This window comes from Prionailurus viverrinus, chromosome A2 (assembly GCF_022837055.1).
Source record: "Prionailurus viverrinus isolate Anna chromosome A2, UM_Priviv_1.0, whole genome shotgun sequence".
NCBI lineage: Eukaryota > Metazoa > Chordata > Mammalia > Carnivora > Felidae > Prionailurus > Prionailurus viverrinus.
In genome coordinates this window covers 164,591,564-164,616,115 of record NC_062562.1, presented here as the reverse complement: position 1 = coordinate 164,616,115, position 24,552 = coordinate 164,591,564, and the positions used below count along the sequence as shown (strand labels likewise).

At 39.7% G+C, this 24,552-nt stretch overlaps 1 protein-coding gene across 28 annotated transcripts in view; it reads left to right on the top strand.

The window, feature by feature from the left end:
• Window positions 1-24,552, top strand: part of KMT2C (lysine methyltransferase 2C) — a 288,674-nt gene that overhangs the window by 211,026 nt on the left and 53,096 nt on the right. For 21 of the 28 annotated variants that reach the window (XR_007150131.1, XR_007150130.1, XM_047848676.1 and 18 more), the window contains 12 exons: window positions 234-398; window positions 1,430-1,539; window positions 2,016-2,081; window positions 3,060-3,272; window positions 8,196-8,324; window positions 10,417-10,536; window positions 13,480-13,610; window positions 18,065-18,245; window positions 21,479-21,583; window positions 22,964-23,101; window positions 23,284-23,316; window positions 23,416-23,565. Coding sequence is in view for 26 of the 28 variants with exons in the window: in XM_047848676.1 (XP_047704632.1) it covers window positions 234-398; window positions 1,430-1,539; window positions 2,016-2,081; window positions 3,060-3,272; window positions 8,196-8,324; window positions 10,417-10,536; window positions 13,480-13,610; window positions 18,065-18,245; window positions 21,479-21,583; window positions 22,964-23,101; window positions 23,284-23,316; window positions 23,416-23,565 (1,541 nt within the window). In the remaining 2 variants the exon portion in view is untranslated. The remainder of the gene's footprint in view (window positions 1-233; window positions 399-1,429; window positions 1,540-2,015; window positions 2,082-3,059; window positions 3,273-8,195; window positions 8,325-10,416; window positions 10,537-13,479; window positions 13,611-18,064; window positions 18,246-21,478; window positions 21,584-22,963; window positions 23,102-23,283; window positions 23,317-23,415; window positions 23,566-24,552) is intronic. The other 7 variants (XM_047848684.1, XM_047848687.1, XM_047848677.1 and 4 more) reach the window with 3 other exon arrangements.

Here is a 24,552-nt window from a genome sequence, read left to right as displayed (position 1 = left end):
TTTCCCTTCTTGGCCTTGCAAGTGCAGAATGTTTGCACACCAGTTTCTGAAAATTAGCCACATGCACTTACGTGCGTAATACGTGTTTGCTCTGATAGATGGCACACCGCTTCTCAGAAAAATTTTCAGATATGCGTTAAATGATTTCCCCCCATTCTGTTCTTGTATAGCTTCTTGAATTACAGTAACTAAGTAAATAAACCGGAGACTTGTTGGGGGGGACTGGATTGCAGGTGCGTGTGGTGCAGACACTGTGGGGCAACGTCTGCAGGCCTGAGATGTGAATGGCAAAACAATTACACACAGTGTGCTCCCTGTGCAAGCTTGTCTTCCTGCCCCGTCTGCTATCGGAACTATCGAGAAGAAGATCTTATTCTGCAATGTAGACAATGTGACAGGTATCATGGTGCTTTTTAAAACTTTTATTCTTTTTCGCAAGCTTTTCTCTTTTAAGTGTAGCAAAAGGAAGTTGGAAAACAACTTTCTTCGATCTTAAATTTAAGAAACAAGACCTTTTTTTACTTGCCAGAGTTTCTGTTAGCTAGAAACTACAGAAGTTTCCTGTTTTGTATCTGCAAGTCCAGACTAAGGTTTTTAACTTGGGGCTTTTAAGGGTTTATGAATCCCTTGAAATGAGATGCAGAATTATTGCCTGCATATATGCATTTTTCTGTGGAGGGTTTCTGAATCTTTGATTGGATTCTACAAATGATCTGACAGATTTTATTTTCCTCGAACTACTTTTTTTTTTTTTTTTTTTAAAGCTCTGGATAGTAAATGTCTTGATGTTGGGTACCCGTTCCCACCCTCTCCAAGTAGTCTGTGTACCGCTTCAAAATCAAGAACGCTTTCTTTGTTTTCAGTGGTGTATTATTGTGCTCTGGTAATAGTTGAGCACTGTACATGTGGCATTAGTATCATTTCGTCAGTAGTACAGGATTCTCAGTCCTCGCTGCCCACTAATTTGTTCAAAGGCAAGACAGCTCCTTTTGTTCTCGTTAATAGCCAGCCTCAAACACGAGAGCTGTATCTGCCCGCAGAACATGCGTCCCAGGAGCACGTACACACCACACTGTTCGCAGTCTTCTGAACTCCTTCATACTTGCCCGGACTAGCTTCCTTCTCTCTCCGCTGTGTTCGGTGTATGATCAGAAAACAGTCGTGCTGTCCTCCTCATACACTGTCCTTTTACTTCCTTCCCAGTATTTGGTCTCATTCCTTTTTCTTATTCAGAGCTCCAGAAGTTTCGGTGGGTCCGTGGGCACGGTTAGGAGAAAGGGCAACGTGGGCAGGATAGGAGGAATGTGTGAGGCTTAGGGCTTTAAATGCGGCAGCTGTCCACTCCTGTGGTCGTTTTTAAAAGGAAGCCATTCTCCGTGCATTTCTGTTTCTTTCTTTCTTTTTAAATGTTCAAATATGGTCTTTTTAGATGGATGCATGCGGTTTGTCAGAACTTAAATACTGAAGAGGAAGTGGAAAATGTAGCCGACATTGGTTTTGATTGTAGCATGTGCAGACCCTATATGCCTACGTCAAATGGTGAGAAAATAAACGTGAACGGCGGGTCTGTGCTCCTACACCTCACTGGCACCTTGCTGTCTTTTTGTGAAACAGTTACTTGGCCAAGCATTTTGTGGAAAATAAGTTATTTTTAGTTATAAATGAACTCTAATGCTCCCAACTTAATGTATTAAAACAATTTGCTTACATAAAGAAACGGAACTAAGCATATATTATGGATATAAAACGTCATTTCGCTTTCATGCCTCACAATCTTGCAGTTATTAGCACGTGTAGAAATCCAGTATGTTGCTTCGTATCTTGGCCACTTTTCCCTCCATGATGTGTGTTTCCTTTACTACTTGTCCTTGTTTTTAAAGACAGCCTTTAACTTGATTTAGTGTTCAAGTGTTTATTTCAGTAAAATGGGTAAAGGAATAGAAAATTCAGTTATGTGTAAGTCTTTGTATACTTTGCTTTTTCTGAAAAAATGACACGAATTGTTTTCATTTCAGTGCCTTCCTCAGACGGCTGCGAATCTTCACTTGTAGCACAGATTGTCACGAAAGTGAAAGAGCTAGGTAAAGTCCGAAATGCTGTTCCTTACACAGGGCGTGTAAATGCTTAGTTACTGAGGTATCTGACTTGCCACACGTTCCGTGCCTTTATCCTATGAGTGTTCATTCTGAATTCCCTGATGTCGGGTATCATTGTTGTCATTGACACGTATAAAGTGTTCATCTTATCCAGCTTTGGTGGGACACTGTTCCTATAAATCTTAGCCAATTGGCAGTGAAACAACCACCCTTAAAGTAATCATCAACTCTGTACTTGCTTTGGTTTCATTGATACATTACTGTGCTTAGTAATGAATTAGGGGAAGAAAGGTTCTAGTTAGCAAACAGGGATTTTTTTTTTTTTTTTTTTTTTTTTTTTTTTTTTTTTTTTTGGAATTAATGCAATCTGTTTTTTTCTGAAATGGATCAGCTAGAGAGGTATCTTAATAGGATAGTTTTAAACTGTTGTTCTTTTTTCTAACAGTATTTGATATTGGATACTAAAACATTTGAGTAGTATAGAAATTGTAATAAATAGCAATTTTGTACATTTAAAAATGTGCAGGATTTCTACTTACTTACTGCCTCTCCCTGACAGCGATTATATTGATACTTTGCTTTCTAGATGGGTTTCTGTTATATAAATTGATCTCCCTCTTTCAGTCTGAAAAGATATTCCAGGAAAACGGTCATAGTTGAATAGCTGAAGCATTGCTTTTAGCTTCATTGCTTTCTTTCTAAATCCTTATTTTGATAATTGAGAAAAAATGCCGGGAAGATCATTTTTTAAAACCTTACAACTTCTCTGCTTAAAATCCAAAGAAGTTCAACCAATTATTTTTAGTTTTAATTGAGTACTGTTAATTATTTGTGCATTTCATAGATAATTGCTTTATAGTAGTCACATTCCCTTCACATGGGTATTTTGGAACAGTAATCAACTTAGCAGTGAAAATTAAAGTGAGAGTTTTGATTTGTATCCTTGGGATATTGTAATTTTAGATCCACCCAAGACATACACCCAGGATGGTGTGTGTTTGACTGAATCAGGGATGACTCAGTTACAGAGCCTCACAGTTACAGTTCCACGAAGAAAACGGTCCAAACCAAAGTTGAAGTTGAAGATTATAAACCAGAATAGTGTGGCTGTCCTTCAGACCCCTCCGGACATCCAATCAGAGCATTCAAGGGATGGAGAAATGGATGATAGTCGAGGTAATACTAACTTATTTTCCATTGAATATGTTCACAAGAATTAAAGTACATAAAATATCTTCCAAAATATATATGTGTTATCTCAGGGTAAATTCTACTGACTTAGGTAACCCTTGATGTGACCCTTGGCCTTTCTAAGTGAGTTGTCTTCTTGGGCTTTTCAGATTCTCTTCCTTTCACATGTCCTCTAGAGCAGACTGTCTTACATTATAGAAATCTCCAGGAACACCATTTTTTTGAGGATCACAGATGGGAAAATTCAGAGGATGCGACTCTAGTTTGCAAGGTAGCAGCTTAAACCTCAGATGCTGTGAGCTCAGATACCGTGGCTAAGTTAAAGTAGCCTTGACCCATGGGTTTCTACCTGGAAAAACCATTATTAATGTTCAAGTGTAAATTTATGTTCACAGATGTTCATCATAAACTTCTCTGTTGATGAACATCTTCTCGATCCCAGTAGATATAAAGGATTTTCTAGCTGAATCCTTGAGATGACAATAATTTTAGTAGTGTGCAATTCAATAGGGGTTATATTTTTGCTTATCTGAAGATCACCACAGGCTTATTTCTTTTTTGATTGGTTATCTCTTTTCTACTGAGAAATAAATAATTACCTTTGCTCTATCATACCATGTTATTCAGCAGTATTTACTGAATGCTTACTCTGTGCTGGATATTGGAAGTCATGTCAATGAACAAAGCAGATAGAATTCTCCACTCCTAAAACTCACTTTTTAATATTAGGAGAAAAGACCATTTTAAAATACGTAACATAGGAGTGCCTGGGTGGCTCAGTTAGTCTGACTCTTGATCTCAGCTCGGGTCTTTTTAATTTTTTTAATATTCAGTTTTGAGAGAGAAGGAGGGAGGGAGACACAGAATCCGAAGCGGGCTCTAGGCTCCGAGCTGTCAGTATAGAGCCTGACATGGGGCTCAAACTCACAAACCATGAGGTTATGATCTGAGCTAAAGTCAGATGCTTAACCGACGAGCCACTCAGGCGCTCCTCAGCTCGGGTCTTGAGCCTTGGGGTCCTGGGGTGGTTCAAGCTCTGCGTTGGGCTCTGTGATCGTCATAGAGCCTACTCAAAAAATATATACATGCGTGTGTGCGTGTGTGTGTGTGTGTGTGTGTGTGTGTGTGTGTGTGTGTGTATCTCATAATAAATGAGTTATTAAAATGTGTTTGGCAAGTGCTGTAGAAAGCTAGCATTGGAATAAGAGGAATTGGTAGTGCATATGGTGACGTGAGGCATCAGATGAACTGAAAGCAGTATTTGAGCACAGACTTTAAAGAGGCAAGTGGGCTACTTGATTACCTGAGGGAAGAGCATCCCAGATGGCGAGAAAGCTATTGCACAGGCCGAGAGTAGGAGTGTGCCTAGCATGTTTGAGGAATGTGAAGACCAGTGTGTCCAGCAGTGAACAAAGGTGACAGTAGGAGGTGATGAGATCAGAAGTCTAGCTATATTACAAAGATGTAATCATCAGGACAGTATGGCATTGGCACAAAACAGACACATAGACCAACGCAACAGAATAGAGAACCCAGAAATGGAAACGGGACAGAGACCTGCAAAAGAATGAATCTGGACCACTTTCTTAAACCAGACACAAAAATAAATCCAAAATGGATGAAAGACCTAAATGTGAGACAGGAAGCCATCAGAATCCTCGAGGAGAAAACAGGCAGCAACTCTTTGATGTTGGCTACAGCAGCTTCTTACTTGACACATCATCGGAGGCAAGGGAAACAAAAACAAAAATGAACTATTGGGATCTTATCAAGATAAAAAGTTTCTGCACAGTGAAGGAAACAATCAGCAAAATTAAAAGGCAAGTCACACAATGGGAGAAGATATTTGCAAGTGACAGATAAAGAGTTAGTATCCAAAATCTGTAAAGAACTTATCAAACTTAACACCCAAAAAACCAAATAATCCAGTGAAGAAATGGGCAGAAAACATGAATAGACACTTTTCCAAAGAAGACATCTAGTTGGCTAATAGATACATGAAAAGATGCTCAACATCACTCATCATCAGGAAAATACGAATCAAAACCACAATGGATACCACCTCATGCCCGTCAGAATGGCTAAAATTAACAACTCGGGACACAACAGATGTTGGCGAGGATGCGGAAAGAGAGGAACCCTTTTGCTCTGTGGGTGGGAATGTTTGAAACTGGTGCAGCCATTCTGGACGATGGTATGGCGGTTCCTCAGAAAGTTAAAGTAGAACTACCCTATGACCCAGCAATTGCACTATTAAGTATTTATCTAAAGGATACAAAAATGCTGGTCCGAAGGGACACCATGTACCCCAATGTTTATAGCAGCACTGTCAACAATAGCCAAAGTATGGAAAGAGCCCAAATGTCTGTTGACTGATGAATGGATGAAGAAGATGTGGTATATACATACGATGGACTATTACTCGGTGATGAAAAAGAATGAAATCTTGCCATTTGCAACAACGTGAATGGAACTAGAGTGTATAATGCTAAGTGAAATAAGTCAGAGAAAGACAAATATCGCATGATTTCACTCATATGTGGACTTTAAGAAACAAAACATGAACATAGGGGAAGAGAAGGAAAAATAAGATAAAACCAGAGAGGGCGGCAAACCGTAAGAGACTCTTAAACCCAGAGAACGTGAGGGTTGATGAGGATGGGGGGGAGATGGGTTAAATGGGTGATGGGTATTAAGGAGGGCACTTGTTGGGATGAGTACTGGGTGTTCTATGAAGTGATGAATCACTGGGTTCTACTCCGGAAACCAATACTACACTGTATGTTAACTAACTTCAATTAAAAAAAAAAAAAAAAGTCGTCGTCGTAAAGGAGAGAGGAGGCAAGACTGAGTAGGTCATACAGAGTCATAAGGCAATGCTTGAGCTTGTGGATGGAGGTAATCGGAGGTTACTGAGCGAATTGTGGTTTAATCTTACTCATATTTTATTAAAAAACATTTTTTTAAACATTTATTCATTTTTGAGAGTGAGAGAGACAGAGCACGAGCGGGGGAGGGGCAGAGAGAGAGGGAGACACAGAATCCAAAGCAGGCTTCAGGCTCCCAGCTGTCAGCACAGAGCCTGACGCGGGGCTCGAACTCATGAACTGCGAGATCATGACCTGAGCCGAAGTCGGACGCTCAACCGACTGAGCCACCAAGACACCCCATAATCTTATTGATGTTTTAAATGGAACACCCGGGTGTAATGTGAATAGACTGTGAGGTCCAAGAGTTGTGGCACCTAGATCAGTTAGGAAGGTGCCACATTTGTGCAGGTCAGAGAGAATTGTGGCTTAGCATCAGTGTGTCTTTTATCAGTTAGTCCTCACATTTTCTTTGCAGTAGGTTGTGTGTGGTTGGGAGAAAAACTTCCTGATGCTTCTGTATAACTGATGTTCAAATCCTATTAAGCAGAAAATTTGATTTTAAAGTTTCGGGGCTTGTGAAGAAATAGTTTGTGTATCTGGGAGGAATTGATCAGATTACCATCCACCAGAGCACAGTGAAGAATTCTAGTGTCTAAGGATAGTGGGAAACCTGAAAAATGGTTCCACAGTTACTTAAATCTGGGAAATGCTGCATTTCACAGAATTTGGAAGATTTCTTGACAGTACACATTAATTCCCAAAGTATGAGATTATAGAGCCTTTTAAAAACGTGGCAGAACTGCAACAAAAAGGCCTGAGAAGGTTTTCCCTTCGACGACTGTTGCATAGGACAGCTTTCAGGGAAATGATGGGCATGTCTTCAGCGTGTAGCTTCCAGATTGGGTCCCTTGAAGGCGTGTCCCCTTGAAAGTGATTTTCTACATGATGTCATACATAAGTACATCCTAGGTCCACGAGCCCACAAAGTCCACACGCATTTGTGATGCTCCTGGAACGTTGTAACAGCACCTTTTCCTTGTAGCTTTTGTCAGCTGTTTACTCTTCGGATAAATGGTTCTTCATAAAAATAAGTCATGAATGGTCATCTTAGCACATCAACAACAAATTCCTTGTGCAACAGAGGCAGACTTTTTTCTAATTCACTTACTAGTATCCGGAAACCTTGTTCACAGGCGCGCGCGCGCACGCACACACACACACACACACACACACACACACACACACACACACACACACCCCAAATCCAAAGAAAACGGAAACACTGTGTTGTGTCTCAAGAGTGGGAACACAGCACCCCAGTATAGACCTTCCCAGTGTGAAAGGATGGATGTCTGGGGGTGTGAGCCTAAGGCCGTATTTAGGCTCCAGAAGGCAAAGGATGGGGGGTGGAGGGATAGAGTGGAGCCAGGAATGGTAGTAAGTAGTGGAGGGAGAGAAGCAGCAGCAAGTGGCTAGGTCGTTACTGCCTGTAATGTTATCGCTAATCCTCTTAACTTTTTGATTTGTGGACAACTCATACATTCACATGGTTTAAAACTGAAAAAGAATTAAGGGTAAGCAGTGAAAAGTGTCCCTCTCTCCCCTGTCCTCATTTTTGGATGGAGAGTTTTCGGTAACTAGGTAATATTCCATTACAGCTATAGTTGGAGCTCAGAAGAGGGTTCTAGGCTGCAGAGACAGTCTTGTGGTCCTGAGCCGGAAGATGTAATTGAAGGCAAAGGGAAGATTTTTTAAGTGCAAACTGACTTGTAGTTAGTTGTCTTTCTGAGCATTCTCTGTGTGTGTTTCCCCTTCCCTGATGCTTGTGTTTCATTTCCTGAAAACAGCACGTTGAGCGACATGAATTCTACAACCATTTGGTGCCTTTTCCATCATTTTGTCACTTTCCCCACCTACTGGATGCACAATTAGAATGGCTCAGTGGCCACTTTGCCTTCTGTTTCCTATTACATAGGAATTATGTATTTGGTAGATTTTTTTTTTTCCAATTTTATCTGTGTATTTCTCTTTTTTCCAGAAGGAGAACTTGTGGACTGTGATGGGAAATCAGAATCTAGTCCTGAACGGGAAGCTGTGGACGATGAAACGAAGGGGGCGGAAGGAACAGACGGTGTGAAAAAGAGAAAAAGGAAACCGTACAGACCAGGTATCATCCTGAGCTGGACCTTTTAATGTAATCAAAACTTAGTTAATTTAAGAAAAAATGTAATATTGAGGACTCCCAAGTATAATTAAATGAACAAAATGAAATATAGCTCCTTAACTCTCCAAACTAAAACTTGAATGTCGAAATTGAAGAACTGAATGTGCATTTAGGTGGCAAATTCCTTAGGTCGAGTATGTGAATACTTCACAAAAAATGGTTCTTTTAATGCCTTATCCCAATGTTTTATTTGTACTGGGACCTTTAAGGCCGTTTGTATATTTTTCCTTTGATGCGTACTTCTGCAATTATTTTAATTTTCAGCATTCGTATTTACTATTTGTTAAAAAAAATTTTTTTTTACGTTTATTCATTTTTGAGAGACAGAGCATGAGTGGGGGAGGAGCGGAGGGAGAGGGAGACACGGAATCCGAAGCAGGCTCCATCCAGGCTCTGAGCTGTCAGCACAGAGCCCGACGCAGGGCTTGAACTCACAGACCGCGAGATCATGACCTGAGCCGAAGTCGGACACTTAACCGACTGAGCCACCCAGGCGCCCCATATTTGTTATTATTATTATTTTTTAATGTTTGTTTATTTTTAAGACAGAGACAGAGCATGAATGGGGGAGGGTCAGAGAGAGAGGGAGACAGAGAATCTGAAACAGGCTCCAGGCTCTGAGCTATCAGCACAGAGCCCGACACGGGGCTCGAACTCACGGACCGTGAGATCATGACCTCAGCCGAAGTCAGACGCTTAACCGACTGAGCCACCCAGGCACCCCTGCTATGTTTTTAAAACTTACTTCAGTGTTTGTGCAGGAGCCAGTAAGTGTATAATGTGAGGGCGATATGACAGAGTTCTTAGGCTTCCTGAATTTATAGACCAGTTCATACACGACTGATTAAATTCTGATTTCCTCCCTGCCTCAGAGGTGGAGGGACATCTCTCTTGCTTATGAGATTTTATTTGCCTTATTGGAAAAAATTACTGAAATGGTCACAATGCAGACCTTTTAGGCTTTCTTTAGGCACTTTATTCATGTCTGTTTACCAATCAGTGAGACATTAAGTCGAATCAATTCAGTCTTTAATCTTCTAGCTGCTTATATTGTATTGATAAGAGTGTTGTAAATACCTTTTGAGGTGCAAGGAAGACCTTTCTCACTGTTGTATGTATTCTGTAAGACCTCAAGAAGGTAACTTTCCTTACAGGTGGGCCACATCTGAAACAAGGACCTAGATTAGCTTCATCCAAGTCACTGCATGAAAATCACTTCATTTCTTCCTAATTTGGAGGCTTATTACTATACATACGTTTTTAGACACTGCAAACTCCTTCTAGGAGCTAACATTTATTGTGTTTTTTTCCTTTGACTCTGCCTTCCGTGAAGGTCATCTCTGTGACTGAGGGAGCCATTAGGTCACAAAGTGGGTTCGACTTTTGGCTGTGTGTCAGGCTCTAGTCTATGGGCTTTACGTCTGGCAAGTTATTTGATCCTTACAATGCATGTATGAGGAGGAGTTAGATGCCACCCCTGTTTTACCAGTGAGGGAACTGGGAACACTTAAGAATCAGATAGCTTGCCCAAAGTCACAGAGGAACCAGAGTTAGAATTTCTGCTTTTAATTATAGAGCTGAATGTGTCTCATGTCCAAGGGCCTTAAGTAGACACATTACCCCTGAAGTCATACTGACTTTGTTTGGATCATCTAGTTTTGTTTATATCTTGTATTTATTCTCTGTAGCTAATGTACAAATAATTTGAAAGATGATAGTTGAGTTACTTAATATCTGCTAAATAAGTATAATTTACTGTAATATTTACTCTGATGCTGCTTAGAAGAGGAAATGCACGCAGTCTTTCTATACTCTAATAATGTCTTTTTATACCTGTTTGGTTAGTGATAAGGTAACAGTAGTTTTGACCTCTTTTAATTTGCTCATTTCAAACTCTTGTGTATAAAAATGATTATTTAAAGTAGCCCATATTGAATTTGGGAAATGCCCCAGTATTTAAGCGGTATCACCCTACTTTGAAAATACAGAGAGCGATCAGTTATTTACAAGGCTGACCAATTTCTTTTTTGGTTAGGTATCGGTGGATTTATGGTACGGCAAAGAAGTCGAACCGGGCAAGGAAAAACGAAAAGATCTGTCATTAGAAAAGATTCTTCAGGCTCTGTTTCTGAGCAGTTACCTAACAGAGATGATGGTATGGTACTGATTTTGTTTAACTCCCTTTTCTTGCTGTCTCTGTGGAAAAGAACCGTCCTAAATAATGCTGCAGTCACAACCTTATTGCTTCTTACTGATCATGGTTGTGAGGGCCTGTGGAGTTCACACCTATAATACAGAAATGAGGTTTCATAAAGAAAAAGATTTAAATCCAACAGAGTATATTCCTCTGAGATTTTTTTTAAAACAAGTTTCTTTCTGTCTTAAGTGAAATATAAACAGGTTAGGGACCGAATCACTTAGTTAAACCAGGTGCTTCCTGATCGTCTCACAAAAGGCCTTTCTTCGCCCGTCTTAGCTGCTTGGTATAAAATTGGAGACTTTATTTTGTTGAAAGTGACAGGGTACTACAACAATTTTAAACCAAATTGTATAATGTTTTAGAAATATGTCTTCCAGGGGCGCCTGGGTGGCGCAGTCGGTTAAGCGACCGACTTCAGCCAGGTCACGATCTCGCGGTCTGTGAGTTCGAGCCCCGCGTCGGGCTCTGGGCTGATGGCTCGGAGCCTGGACCTGTTTCCGATTCTGTGTCTCCCTCTCTCTCTGCCCCTCGCCCGTTCATGCTCTGTCTCTCTCTGTCCCCAAAATAAATAAATGTTGAGAAAAAAAAAAAAATTAAAAAAAAAAAAAAAAAGAAATATGTCTTCCAATTAATACTCTGTCATCCTCACTTAGATCCTCAAAGAACACTAAATCATTAAGTCACAGCTTGAGAATTGGTTCTGATGAACACTTTATGTCGGTATGGTCACAGTCTGTATGCTGTACGTATTTTAAATGCTTTCTGTAGGATATGAAAAAAAGATGTTTTCAGCATGTGCACTGATTGGAGTTCTTCCATTATCAAGAGGTGGGGTTTTAACCTGTGAATTAATGAAAATTACAAATTGCAGTTTTAAAAGGAAGCACTAGATGGTTTTAAAGGAGTTCCTAATGTGACTGTAACAGTATGATTGTAATATAATAAGCCCTAAGAAATGTGACATGTTCGATGAGCCTGGTTTTGTGTTTTCCTTCTCTCTCTATTCTGCCGTCATAGCTTAGTGCTGTTAGGTTAGTGTTTTATCCCTTCACGTGTCGTATCGAGAGTGATCCATTGAGTTTTTATTTTCTTATGCGTTGTTTCCCTTTCTGAATTGAATTGCTAAGTGCTAAGATGCTTTCTCGTTTCTCTATAGCTTACTCCTTCCTAGTCTCAGTCCTCTGTTACTTCCTTATGTGTCTAAGTAACACGGAGCTGAAGTATTAAAGCCTGTGCACATGTGTGATTCTACAGATGCCTCTCCTGCCCTTTCCCATAGTGCCTCATTTCGTTGTGTTTATTGTGTGACATAGATACATACGTACACATAATATGTTACTTTTTATTTGTGTTTTTATTTTTACTGTGAGTTCATATTCTTTAGAACATTCTCTGAACTTTGTTGAGGAGTGAATTGCAGGTGGCTTCTTTCAGAGACTGCGTCTGTTACCACCAGGAACATGAGGTGCTACCACCCCAGTACTTCTTTAGCTTAAAGAATTTAGCTTCAATTCTTAGCTTGAAGTTTTTTGGTCCACCTGTATTCTATAAATCCAGATTTCTTACATATTAGGGTTATATTGAGTTTATGAACTCTCAGGGAAGATTTTCACTTTTTGCCTTTCTACCCAGCACCAAATTCCCTGACAAGTTGACAAGTTCTTGGCGGTTGGTGGTGGAGAGGGGGAGGGGGAGGTGAGTGATGTATGGGGGACGAGGGGGTTGGGAGGGTGTATTTCTTGTTATGCCAACTCTGAGCATGGAATCCCTCAGGGTCTCACCTTTATCACCTTTATGGGAGGCACCTCTGGTTAATCACTATGCTGAGGAGGGAGAGGCCTTGAACTTTGTCTTCTAGTCTCCCATTGCTCAGGAGGCTCTGAAAACCTGAGCTCAAGGTCACTGCATTTTAGCAGAACTTCAGAGAGCTTTACTTGGTTCTTTGCTTAATTCTTTCTGTGGTTCCTGTCTTACCTTAATTTGTTGGTCTTTAAGGATTCTTTATTTTCTGGTAGATTACTGCTACATTTAAAAAGATAGTTAAAAAAAATGTTTATCCACCATTTGTAGTTGTTTTTAGAAGTCAGTTCCCTTACATACTCTGGCAACAGAAGTGCCCACATTGATTTTTAGGAGGGATGTACTGTTTGCCTTGGGAACATGAGCCTGTCAGTTGCTCACTTATCTGCTCTACGTAGTGGACTTACTTCTTTGCTAATTTCATAGATCAAAATTTTGTTTTATTTCCTTTTCTCTGATTTTAAGATTGAGCATTCATAGCATATTTACAAGCGTTTTTGTAGGTGGTGATGTGTTAGTATAATATGTACTACAGAAACCTAATTTGCAATAAATCCTTGAAGTTGGAATTGCTGGATTGAAGAATACCCTTTCCAAAAGACTTCTGTTGGATATGCCCAGTAAACTCTTCGGAAAGATTGTTCCTGCCTTTAGTTGCCTTTAGAAGTATAGGAGTAGCCATTTCCCCATACTCATAAGCACTGAGTACTTTTATTATTTTAATTTTTAACAAAATGTTCATGTTAAAGGAAACAGTTTGCTGCTTTGCGAGTAAGGAAATACTCATTAAGAGACAAAAGTAAACATATACTGATACTAAATAGACATGCAATGAATTTTTTATGATGCTTAAAAGTTACTAATAAACTTGCTTTGACATCTTTTTTGTGAAAAAGTGTGTCTGTCAAGTCATGTTGTATGCCTTAAACTGACATAGTATTGTACACCAATTATATCTCAATAAAACTGGAGAGAAAAAAGAAAAAGCTTGTTTGTTTATATGGATCTGTGTATGTTGGTAAGCTGTAAAGTTACTTTGGGTGGATTTGTCTGACAATATTGAACATCACATATTTATAAATGTGACTATTGTTTCAGGCTGGAGTGAGCACTTACCAGATACACTAGTTGATGAATCTGTTTCTGTTACTGAAAACACTGAAAAAATAAAGAAGAGATACCGAAAAAGGAAAAATAAGCTTGAAGAAACGTTCCCTGCCTATTTACAAGTAATATTTTGCTTTACATTATATTGTATAGTTTGTTAACAAAAGAAATGTAATGTATTGAGTTTTGAAAAATAGCTTTATTTTTGTTAATGTTTTACTCGTTTTGTTTTTAATTACATATTTTAAATGCCAGCTTTACCTTTCAGAAGCCCATAAAAATTAACATTTACTTTTTTGTGTTTTGGTACTTTTCAAAAAGTTCTTTTTTATCCCAGTTTTTCACTTCTAAATGTTTCATAAGACATACAAGGACATTTTGAACTGGGAAAAGCTCATTCTTCCAAAGCAGTCGCACTTGTGTGCTCCCCAAACCCACGTCCTATGGACAGCTCCAGGTTAGAGTAATTATAGTCACTGAATAAAGTTGGGTTTTTAGCAGCCAGAGTTACAGCTTTTAATAATTGGTTACCACTTTGAGAGACCAGTGATCCAAAGTTTTAAGTAGAATTGTTTTTGTCTTCTAAAACATACATCAGAAAAACATCCGTCAGGGTGAAGACATTCTTTGATAGGTGTAGGCTCCATGAAAATAGAAATCTTTCTGGTTTGTCCTGTAAGCGTTAAGTCACAGAGGAGCTCCAGGCCATGTGCTGTACTGGAAAGGGCCCTGTATTAGAGATACAGGACTGAGATTCAGGTTCCCGAGCAGGGGGGGAGTCCTTCCTGGGCCTCTCTGTCTTCAGGTGTGAGAGTAGACTTGGAACAGACTATTCTTGAGTGTCTGTCCTAATGTCAGTGTCGGTGAGTGTTCCTCTGATCTGTTCCTCCCACACAATAATGGCCTACATGTTGCTCATTATTGAGCCTTTATAATGAGCCATTATAATGGCCTCATTATTGCTTGCATTTATTTTTTTACCTTAATTTTCCAGTTGGCTCTTAATGGTTTAACTGCTTTAAAAATTACATTTCTTCTCAGCTAATATCCAGCTTCTTCAGTTTTCTTTTTTAATGATGAGAAGTATAGGGGCGCCTGGGTGGCTCAGTCGGTTAAGCGGCCGACTTCGGCTCAGGTCATGATCTCGCGGTCCGTGAGTTCGAGTCCCGTGTCGGGCTCTGTGCTGACAGCTCAGAGCCTGGAGCCTGTTTCAGATTCTGTGTCTCCCTCTCTCTGACCCTCCCCCATTCATGCTCTGTCTCAAAAATAAATAAACGTTAAAAAAAAAAAATGAGGGGCGCCTGGGTGGCGCAGTCGGTTAAGCGTCCGACTTCAGCCAGGTCACGATCTCGTGGTCCGGGAGTTCGAGCCCCGCGTCGGGCTCTGGGCTGATGGCTCAGAGCCTGGAGCCTGTTCCCGATTCTGTGTCTCCCTCTCTCTCTGCCCCTCGCCCGTTCATGCTCTGTCTCTCTCTGTCCCCAAAATAAATAAACGTTGGGGAAAAAAAAAAAAATGAGAAGTATAAAAATCATCTACTCATTTGAATAGAGTTTTTTGTTTAATAAACTTTTTGTTTAATAAACTTGTAAGCATAATATGTAGTGTGTGGTAGTATACATGAGTGTAAGTTTTTATTAGACAACTGATCCATAATGTCAGTGCCCATTTGAGAGAGAGAGAGAGAGAGAGCGCGCGAGCACTCGTGGACACGAGGCAAGGGGGAACAGAAGATCTCCTCAACAGGCTCTGCCCTGACAGCAGAGAGCCCATTGCTGGGCTCGAACTCACAAACTATGAGATCATGACCTGAGCCAAAATCAGACACACAACCGACTGAGCCGCCCAGGGGCCCCGAGGGCAGTGTCCGTTTTAGAGCTGAGCCTTTAAGGTTGGAGTCCTGGGCTTGAGTATGGCCCTCCTGCCAGTTAGCGATGTGATCTCTTTCCCATCGACACCTGTGTGCCAAGAAATGTTGAGAGATTAAGAATTATGTGTGTAAATACTTGTGCCGTACGTGTCGTCAGTCTTTAATAGTATGTTTTGTTTTTCCCATATCCCCTTCAAATACCTAGCTGTGTAACTTCTTTTTAACCATATAATAGTAATTGTATTGTTCAGAAAATACTCCCACCTTTATTGTTTAGATTCTCTTTAACTGCATCTTTTTTGTTGTCTTTTAATAATCCTTGTGTTGTCCCTTTTAATAATCCTTTACTTGAGAATATTGAGTAGAATACCTGCTTCTCCTTTCCTTGATCCTTCTGTAGAGTGTGATCTTCTTTGGCTGTTTATGAACATATGAAAACTGACCATTTCATACATTGAAAAAGAGCCTTTAAAAGTAGTGGATCTGATTTCCTGATTAACTGCTGTAATCTTGATCTCCTGAACTGGACTGTTTCCTCCAGTGTGCATCAGTAGTACCTAATGGGTTTATTTTTTCTTGAGGCGGGGGCCGGGGGGCGGGGTGGGGAGCGATATGGAGGAAGCCATTGTAGTGATTCTGTTTCTTGAGGTAGAGCTGTAATTTCCCCCATTGACTGGGGGAGTACATAGTGATGAAAGCCATAGGGATTCAGTCATTTTTCCAGTTTTTCTTTATTAATCATAACAGTGTCTAGATAAACGATAAATAATTGTATAATCTGTCAAATAGATTTGTGTGGTCTCCTAAGACCTAGTGCTCCTGTCTACCCTAGGAGCCCCTGTAGTAGATTTAAAATCTCTGGTTGGTTCTTGGAGTCACATTGTCAAATTAGAAACCACGTGGAGCCATTCCTTTATATAAAATTAATATAAAACCATCAAATTAATAGGAATATTACAGTTTTTGATAATTAGCACTGAAATCTTCATGAGTTATTAAAAAAAATTGTTGCTAATCATGTCAGATTGAATACTGAAGGCATGAAATAAATGGTTTCTAAATTTTAAGATGCTGTACTCTTCAACATTTTTCCTAATGATAAAAGTATCGCTGGTATAAGAAACAAACCATCCTCTACCCAGTGGTCAGCTTTGCTGATTTTCAAATTTCTTTTTTTTTCCTTTAAAAATTTTTAATGTTTATTTATTTTTGAGAGAGAGACAGAGCCAGGGAGGGAAGGGGGGGTGGGGGGGGAGACACAGAATCCGAAGCAGGTTCCAGGCTCTGAGTTGTCAGCACAGAGCCCAATGCGGGGCTCGAACTCACAAACCATGAGATCATGACCTGAGCCGAAGTCGGCCGCTTAACCGACTGAGCCACCCAGGCGCCCCTCAGATGTCTTTTTCATACTGAAACAGCTTGTTCATTTAAAAAATGTGAAAATTTCAAATACATCATCACCTTGATCAGGTTTCACAAATAGCTCCTTCCCCATCCCCTTTCAGAAGTAGCATTGTTAACAGTTTGTTATTTATCCTTTCAGAACCTCTTAATTTATTATTAAATTATGAGTGAAAGTAATCTTAGTTTGTATTTTATGTTTTGCTGGACATATCATTCAACTTGTTTTCTTTTAATTCTGTACTTCAGAGCTTTTCTTTGATACCATAGCTCTATGTCCTTTTAAAATGTTGATGTGTTTTATAGTTTGGGTGTCTGTAATTTATTTAGTCCTATGCCTTTTGACAGACCAACTGAAGCTGTTTCCTCCTGTAGTACTATAAAAAATGCTGCAGCGAGCCTTTTCCTGTATATGTATCTTTTGCAAGAGTGTGTTAAATGTTGATTTTCTTCAAAATTGGCCCCTACAAAGGATCCCTTTTCCAGACAGACCACCTTACAGAAAATAGACTAAAGCGGAATTGTTGGGTTGAAGTGAAGTGGAGGGGGGTGGGGGGGGCGGAGTTCCAAGGGCTTCCTTTTGTCCTCTTTATTGATCCTTGAGAAGTTTTGGAGAGGTCCTTGCATTGTAAGGAACACAGCTTGAAACACTAGTCTCTAGATTAGTGGAAGTACATTGAAACGGAGAAATGTTAATATGAGTAAGTGAATGAAAAGCCAAAAGCCTTTAACAGCAGTAAATTTTGTGCACATACTATGTTTCAAATGAGTATAAAAACCCTCTTTCAGATTTATAGCATGTTAAGTCTTTAATGTGGTTATGTGAGTCAATATGAGGTTACTAAATCTACCTGAAGTATGTAAATATTAAAGCTATAGATCAAACCGTTGTGCTATTCTCTGCAAGTAATCTATAAGTATTAATAATATTTATGAAGCTTTAGTTTTTCTTATAATATGAATGAAGGTGCCAATGGTATTATAAATTTATCAATTTTTAAATTTAATTGTAGCCGAATCTCCTGGAATTATTGGATTATTGTATCTCAGTACAGTTGTGTGGTTTTATATGCATAGTTTTGTCTCTAGTAAAACTATAAAAATTGTTTAAAAATAAGGGGAAATCTATATAAAAGAATTGACAGGTTATTTCTAAATTGTTTATATATTTCTATGTTCAGTTTCTGTATTCTTGAATACCAAGTTTTTGTGTTAGTTCTGCCTTCTTGTCAAAACAGCAGAATTACCTGTTAACCCTCTTAGAACTTTATAACTAAGTCATTTTCGTATGTGCTTATCTTTACCTAGGAAGCTTTCTTTGGAAAAGATCTTCTAGATACAAGTAGACAAAACAAGCTAAGTTTAGATAATCTATCAGAAGATACGGCTCAACTTTCATATAAAACAAACACGAACACAAATTTCTTGGATCCTTCCTTAGATCCACTGCTTAGTTCATCATCAACTCCAGCAAAACCTGGAACCCACGGTATGTGGAATAATTTGCAGATGTGTTCTTTACCATATGGAATTCATATTCCTTGTAATTAAACCTGTGAAATGCTTTAGTTTGGCCTCATATGCATTTTAAAAATCAGCCTCATGGAAGTATAATTTGCATTCAGTAAATGCAACTATTTTAAGTGGACAGGTCTAGAAGATTTGGTAAAGAAATTTATCTGTGTAACTACCACCAAAATCAAGAGTTGCAAAGGAAAATATTCAGTTTATAACATGCTGCGGATAATGTACAGAGGTGTGTGATTTTGCCATAGTTGAGGAGTAATAAATGTAACAGTCTTTGACTTAAATTAGGTAGATTTTTGTTAATTTCATAGCCGTAAGAAATTCAAAAGAGGAAAACAAAAGAATGTTGTAGTCAGGAACTGGCTGACAGACTGTGTTAATACGGTGGAGTATGTTGTGTTACATCACAGTTTCTTACTACTGACACTTAACTACTGTTTGGGCCAGAGAAGTCTTTGTTGGAGGGTGGCGCTGTGGTGCCCCCTGGGACACTAAGCACCTCTGTCCTTATGATGTCGTGATGATCAGAAATGTTGCCAAATGTCCCCTGTATTGACAACCCCTACCCTAGGTAGAGTGACTATGGGGACTATTGAGAAGCAGAAAAAGGTATGAGAAATAACATTTATAAAGTACTGTTAATGTCAACAAAGATCTAGAAGCTTAAGTAGTTCAGCATGTAGGAGTTGCGATCATAGAACTTTCCCCCACTTTCAGATTTTTATCTCAGTATCAGTTATAAATTAATGTTTTTCTGACAAGCTTCCTTTTTGCCATTAGAGTTTTTACTCAGTAAATTTTATAACTCAATTTTGAAAGTAATCTTAAGGTGACCTTTTACTGAAAGATGACTTTTGATATATTAAGTAGTTACTGTTCCATTAACCTGGCATTACCCTAGTTGACATGCAGTCTTTTAACTTCTTGAAATGATTAGAAGCAATCTTACCAACCCCCTTGTATGCATACAGGATGTCCAATCTTCCTTATTGTGAGCAACAGTGAAGTTAAAGGAGTGACCTGAAGGCCATGCTTTTTATTTGTTTAATCTTGGCAGATCATTTTAATTCTGTTGTTTACAGTACCTAGCTGCTCTTATCCATGTCTATGTATTGTTAAAATACATAATGAAAGACCTGTAGACCCTTCAAAGGGTATCTTACTATGAAAATCCATTTAGATAGAAGTTACTTGCACTTGAGTTTTTATGAGGAAGAGAACTGATGCTGGGCAGAAGGCCTATTGTAGCGGGGAGAAAACATGGATAAGTTCACGAAGCCGCTGAGAATGACTGGGTGACGAAGCCAAAGTGTGGAGGGCTGGAGTGGAACCCAGACGACACGGACATTCTCTGCAGTTGGACGACTCTTGACGGTCTAATGGGCAACTTAACTAGTCATAGCGGCTTGTTGTTGTTGGGTTTCGTTCATTGTAGTCCATTCCATCAGTTCTAATGATGTGTTGGTAGGATAGAAAATCCCTTTTGTCAAGTGGGGTGAACTTTGAAAACGTGGTTTAAAAAAATGTTACTTGTAATTTATGTAGTAGAATTCCGTTGGTTTAACACACACACACACACACACACACACACACACGATCCCTAAATGAATTATCCACTTGAATTTTCCTTCAAATGTCTAGAGAACACACTATTGAAGTAAGCTTATTTCTCTAAACACTTAACAAATATTTGGGCATTTCATTTACACAGGTTTTCATTTTGAAAGATTATAATCTTCTGTATGTATGAATTCTATTTGACAAGTGTTTGTTCAGTGGGACAAGACTATTTGTGTCTTACAGGGATATTTGCTCTAGAATCTTACTGTTTTTTATGTGCCCTCCCCCCTTTTTAAAGTAAAAACATAGCTGACCTGGATTAAAACATTCAGATGTACCTTAACTGACTGATGTAATTATTAAAGCTAATCGATTGTCTTACTGATGAGTCCAGAGGCCTTTGGAGAACTCCTCCACTCTTCATTATCTCACACCACACACCTGATACCATCCACGAACTTGTCTCAAAATGTATCCCAAAGTCAGCCATGTCCTATCTCCCCTGTCCCTGCGGCTCTGGTGCCCTCATCACCGCTTCTCACCTAGACTTCCCATGCTGCTGGCGCTCCCCCCGCCCCCAGGCAGCCGGCACTTTCCCTGTAAGAGTCAGTCCTGTGCCCTGCGAGCCATCAGCCTTCGACCAACTTCCCGTTCTTTATATTGTGGACTAAAGCTCAGTCTTCACCATGACTTATAAACCATACATAATCTCACTTTGCTGCCTTTTTCATTTCCTATCACTCCTTCTCCCCATTACTACAGTCAACCACACTGGCCACACTTGGCAAAACCCTTCCTGCTCCAGTCTTTCCATCTGCTTTTCCCTCTGCCTGGAGTATTCGCTCTGTCTTCCTGCGTATCACTCCCTTATTCCGTTTATATTTACCCTTGGTCATGTCCTTTAAAAGGTCTTCCCTGACTACTTTATCTAATAGTTTGTCACCTCCACATCTTATTCTTATCCTTTTTCCTTCTTGTTCTCTTCATAGCATTTATACTGATACCATTCATTTATTAACTCCTTCTGTGAAAGTCAAGTAGGCATGCACTTTGTTTTGGTTATTCTGAATTCCCGGTGGCTGGAACAATGCCTTTTAACATAGTCCATCGACATGATTCTGTGGGTACTGACATTTTTTGGATAAATAAGTGAACGATTAATCAGTATTAAGATCAGAGTTGGAAGCAGGCATCGAACTATATCGTACCTACTATACTTCACAAGAAACTTCTAAGTAATGGGTTTGACTTTCATATTTTATTTATCTTCTGTGTTTTATTTTCTAATGTCACTTTTAGAGATGCTACTTTCTTAATGCATTTTTTTGCTTTGTTATAGCATTCTGTTTCACTTTTATTGCATTTATTTATTTTAAGTTTTATTTTATTGTTGATATACATTAGTCACAAAACAAAAAAGTCTTAATTTTTAATGTTTTGTTATTCAAAACATTGGTGTGTGCTGTCTTCGAAAAATTCCTTATTTTAGAAGTAATAATCTTAACTTTTTATGATTCTAGCACTTAGCTTCTGTGTAGTCTAGATATTTAGTGAGTGGTTGAATGAGTGAGGGTGTTTTAGAATGTAATGTCTAGGACAATATTGAGACTTTAAAAATATACTTGCTATGCTTAGGTACGACTGATGACCCCTTAGCTGATATTTCTGAAGTCTTAAACACAGATGATGACATTCTTGGAATAATTTCAGATGACCTTGCAAAATCAGTTGATCATTCAGGTATATATGTCTATATTTGTCTAGTGTCTGTTTTATGATACGATGAGAGGTATATGTGTGTGTGGAACAAGTTTAGTCTTTTCTCTGAAACTGAAAAAACGTTTGTTTTGGCTTTGTCAAAGAACTCATCATTTTATTTGATCTACCTCAGCTTTTCTGCTTTAGGAGAGGAAATAGCAAGTTAATTTCTGTTGTCTTTCTAATTGCATCAAACTTAAGGCTTGTTGCCCTACAGTCTTGCTGTATCTTGTTTCTTCTTTTGTTTGCATTGCCCCTCGCTTCCCGGTCCCGTGGTAATCATCCATTTTATTTGGTTTGGGTCTTGTAGGTCTTGATTTATGCACTTTCCAGGTTGAGAGCTCACCTTTTCCATTTGGTAAGAAACTGAGGAATGGATGACGGCTGACTAGAAGTAGTCTTCTTTTTTATAGTGATTTCAGCTGAAACAGCCTGTAGGTGCATGCGTGTTGCTAGAGTGCTAATTTGTCACTAACCCATCCTTGCTTTCCCTCTGTGCCTGCAGCTGAAGCATGGTGCAGCTGTGCTGTGCTGTGGATGACTTTACCAGCAGCTCCTCTTTTGTTTTGTTTTGTTTTGTTTCGTTAATGGATGATTTTATTCTTGTTAATATGTAATTTATAATATTACCCACATGTTAGAGAGTTAATTCCTAATATCGGATCAAAGAAGAGCAGACTACATTTTAGTTTTTAATGGCAGCAGTATCGAGAGAGCGTGATAAAGTAGATGATAGACCACTTTTAAATGTGACTTTTGCCTAAAAACCAATTTATACGAAACAAAGCCCGTTATTTTAGGAACATAAGCAATGTCTTGTTTTGTGACTACAGAATATCTCCAAAACATGGTCTGTAGTTGAAATTACTCACAAAAGGATTAAGTTTACTAACCCTTGAGAATTTTAGAGCATTTCATTACGTGAGATTCCATCCCTCCTGTGTCCTACACTACATACGATAGTTGAGCTATACATCTGAAACCACTATTTTCCAAGTTAAAGCAGTTGGCTGTATATTGAATACTGTATATTCAATCTTCTTGTAGATTCCAAAGTAATAATGTGGTGCTTATGTTTTGTGGACGTTCAGACTCAGGAGTGTTCTTCTGTTCCTCAGGAGATGTGTTTTCTTCGATGAAAATATAACTTTAAATGGCACCTAAGTTTACAAATACATCGTGCCTGATTTTTCCTGATGTGACTATTCAGATTGATACAAGAATCCTGATTAGTTTAGAATTGCAAACTTTTCATTGCTCCGTTTTAATCATGTTGTCGTGTATTAATGCCAGTAAACAGTGTCATGCATTTTACGTGACTCTTCAGGATTCGCTTTTAATCTACTCACTCTGCCCCTCCAGCCGGCATAGACATTGGTCCTGTCGCTGATGACGCATCGTCTTTGCCTCAGCCAAGTGTCAATCCCAGTTCACGACCACTAAGTGAGGAGCAGCTAGATGGAATCCTCAGTCCTGAGCTAGACAAAATGGTCACAGATGGTAAAATATTTGCCCTACATCTAGGCTTTCTAAAAGACATGAGTAAATATGATTTTCAAAGATTTCTGCATGCTTCTTTATAATTTAACTTCTGTCCTGATCATTTCTGTGTCAAATGCTATTTTGTATCCGTAAGTTGAAATGGTAGTTGTTAATGTTTCTATTTCTTTATTCTATCCTAGGAGCAATTCTTGGAAAGTTATATAAAATTCCAGGTATTTGAGTTCTGTATTTCGAGTTTCTGACAATGGCATCCCAGGTGCTTTGGCTCGGTAGTCTCTTCATCTCATTACCGCTACGATTCTGTCTCACAGAGCTTGGAGGGAAGGATGTTGAAGACCTGTTCACCGCCGTGCTTAGTCCCGCGACCGCCCAGCCGACCCCGCTAGCACAGCCTCCCCCACCGCCTGCACCTCAGCTGCTGCCCATACACAGCCAGGGTATGTCACCTCTAGAAAAGTTCCGTAAGTACGGTTCTGCAGCGTGTGTGCGTTCCTAAAGCAGACCGGCCTCGACCCTTAGAAACAATGGCTAGGAACCAATAGGAGAAAACCCTCCTCTGTGGTGACGGGAGAATAATCTGAATTGATCTCAGCCACACCCCTGCCTCCCTGAACTTCTCTGGCAATCTGTGACCCACTTTGAGAGCAGAATTCTTTTTCTCACCGTCGGGGCCGTGGGGGAGGAGTACCTGCCGGCTTCCCTTCCCCAGCTGGGCTCCTGTTTGCCCAGCCCTTCCTGCACACACGTTTGGAGAATGACCCTCCACCTGGCTGCCTTGTGCTCACTGACCCAGTCCCGCTCCCGCTTCCGCTGTCATTTCCTCAGCGGTTAGCAAATCTCCACCTCCTCACCCGGCCCCATGCTTTTCACTGCAGTGTGTGGCACAAACATAGATATTTGTTTGGGTAATTATGGTTTTCCCTTTAGATTGTGAACTGTCTGAAGGCTAGGGCCATATCTGTCCTCATCTCTATGGAGTACACCACAGAACATGTGTTCAGCACATCTGTTCAGAGTAAATCCTTGACTTTTCTCTACTGTCAACTTCACATTTTTTTTTAAGTTTATTTATTTATTTTGAGAGAGTTAAGGAGGGGCAGGCAGGGAAGGAGAAAGAGAATCCCAAGCAGGCTCTGCACTGTGAACAAAGAGCCTGACCTGGGGCTCAGTCTCCTGAACTGTGAGATCATGACTTGAGCCGAAGTCCAGAGTCAGACACTTAACCGACTGAGCCACCCACGTGCCCCCAGATTTCTCATTTTGTACAAATCTGCCTACTTTGATCTGTTTTCTTCGGCCTGCTTGTAACTAGTTGCCACATAAGACTTAAGGGTTGAATTTCTCCGTGTTTCTGGAGAGCTGAAATTGGATAGCCTAGATTTAAAATTTGTAGAGTGAGGGGAAGAGATGGTGTGGCAGGTGTGGGAGTCTCCCGTGGGGGTAGTTTG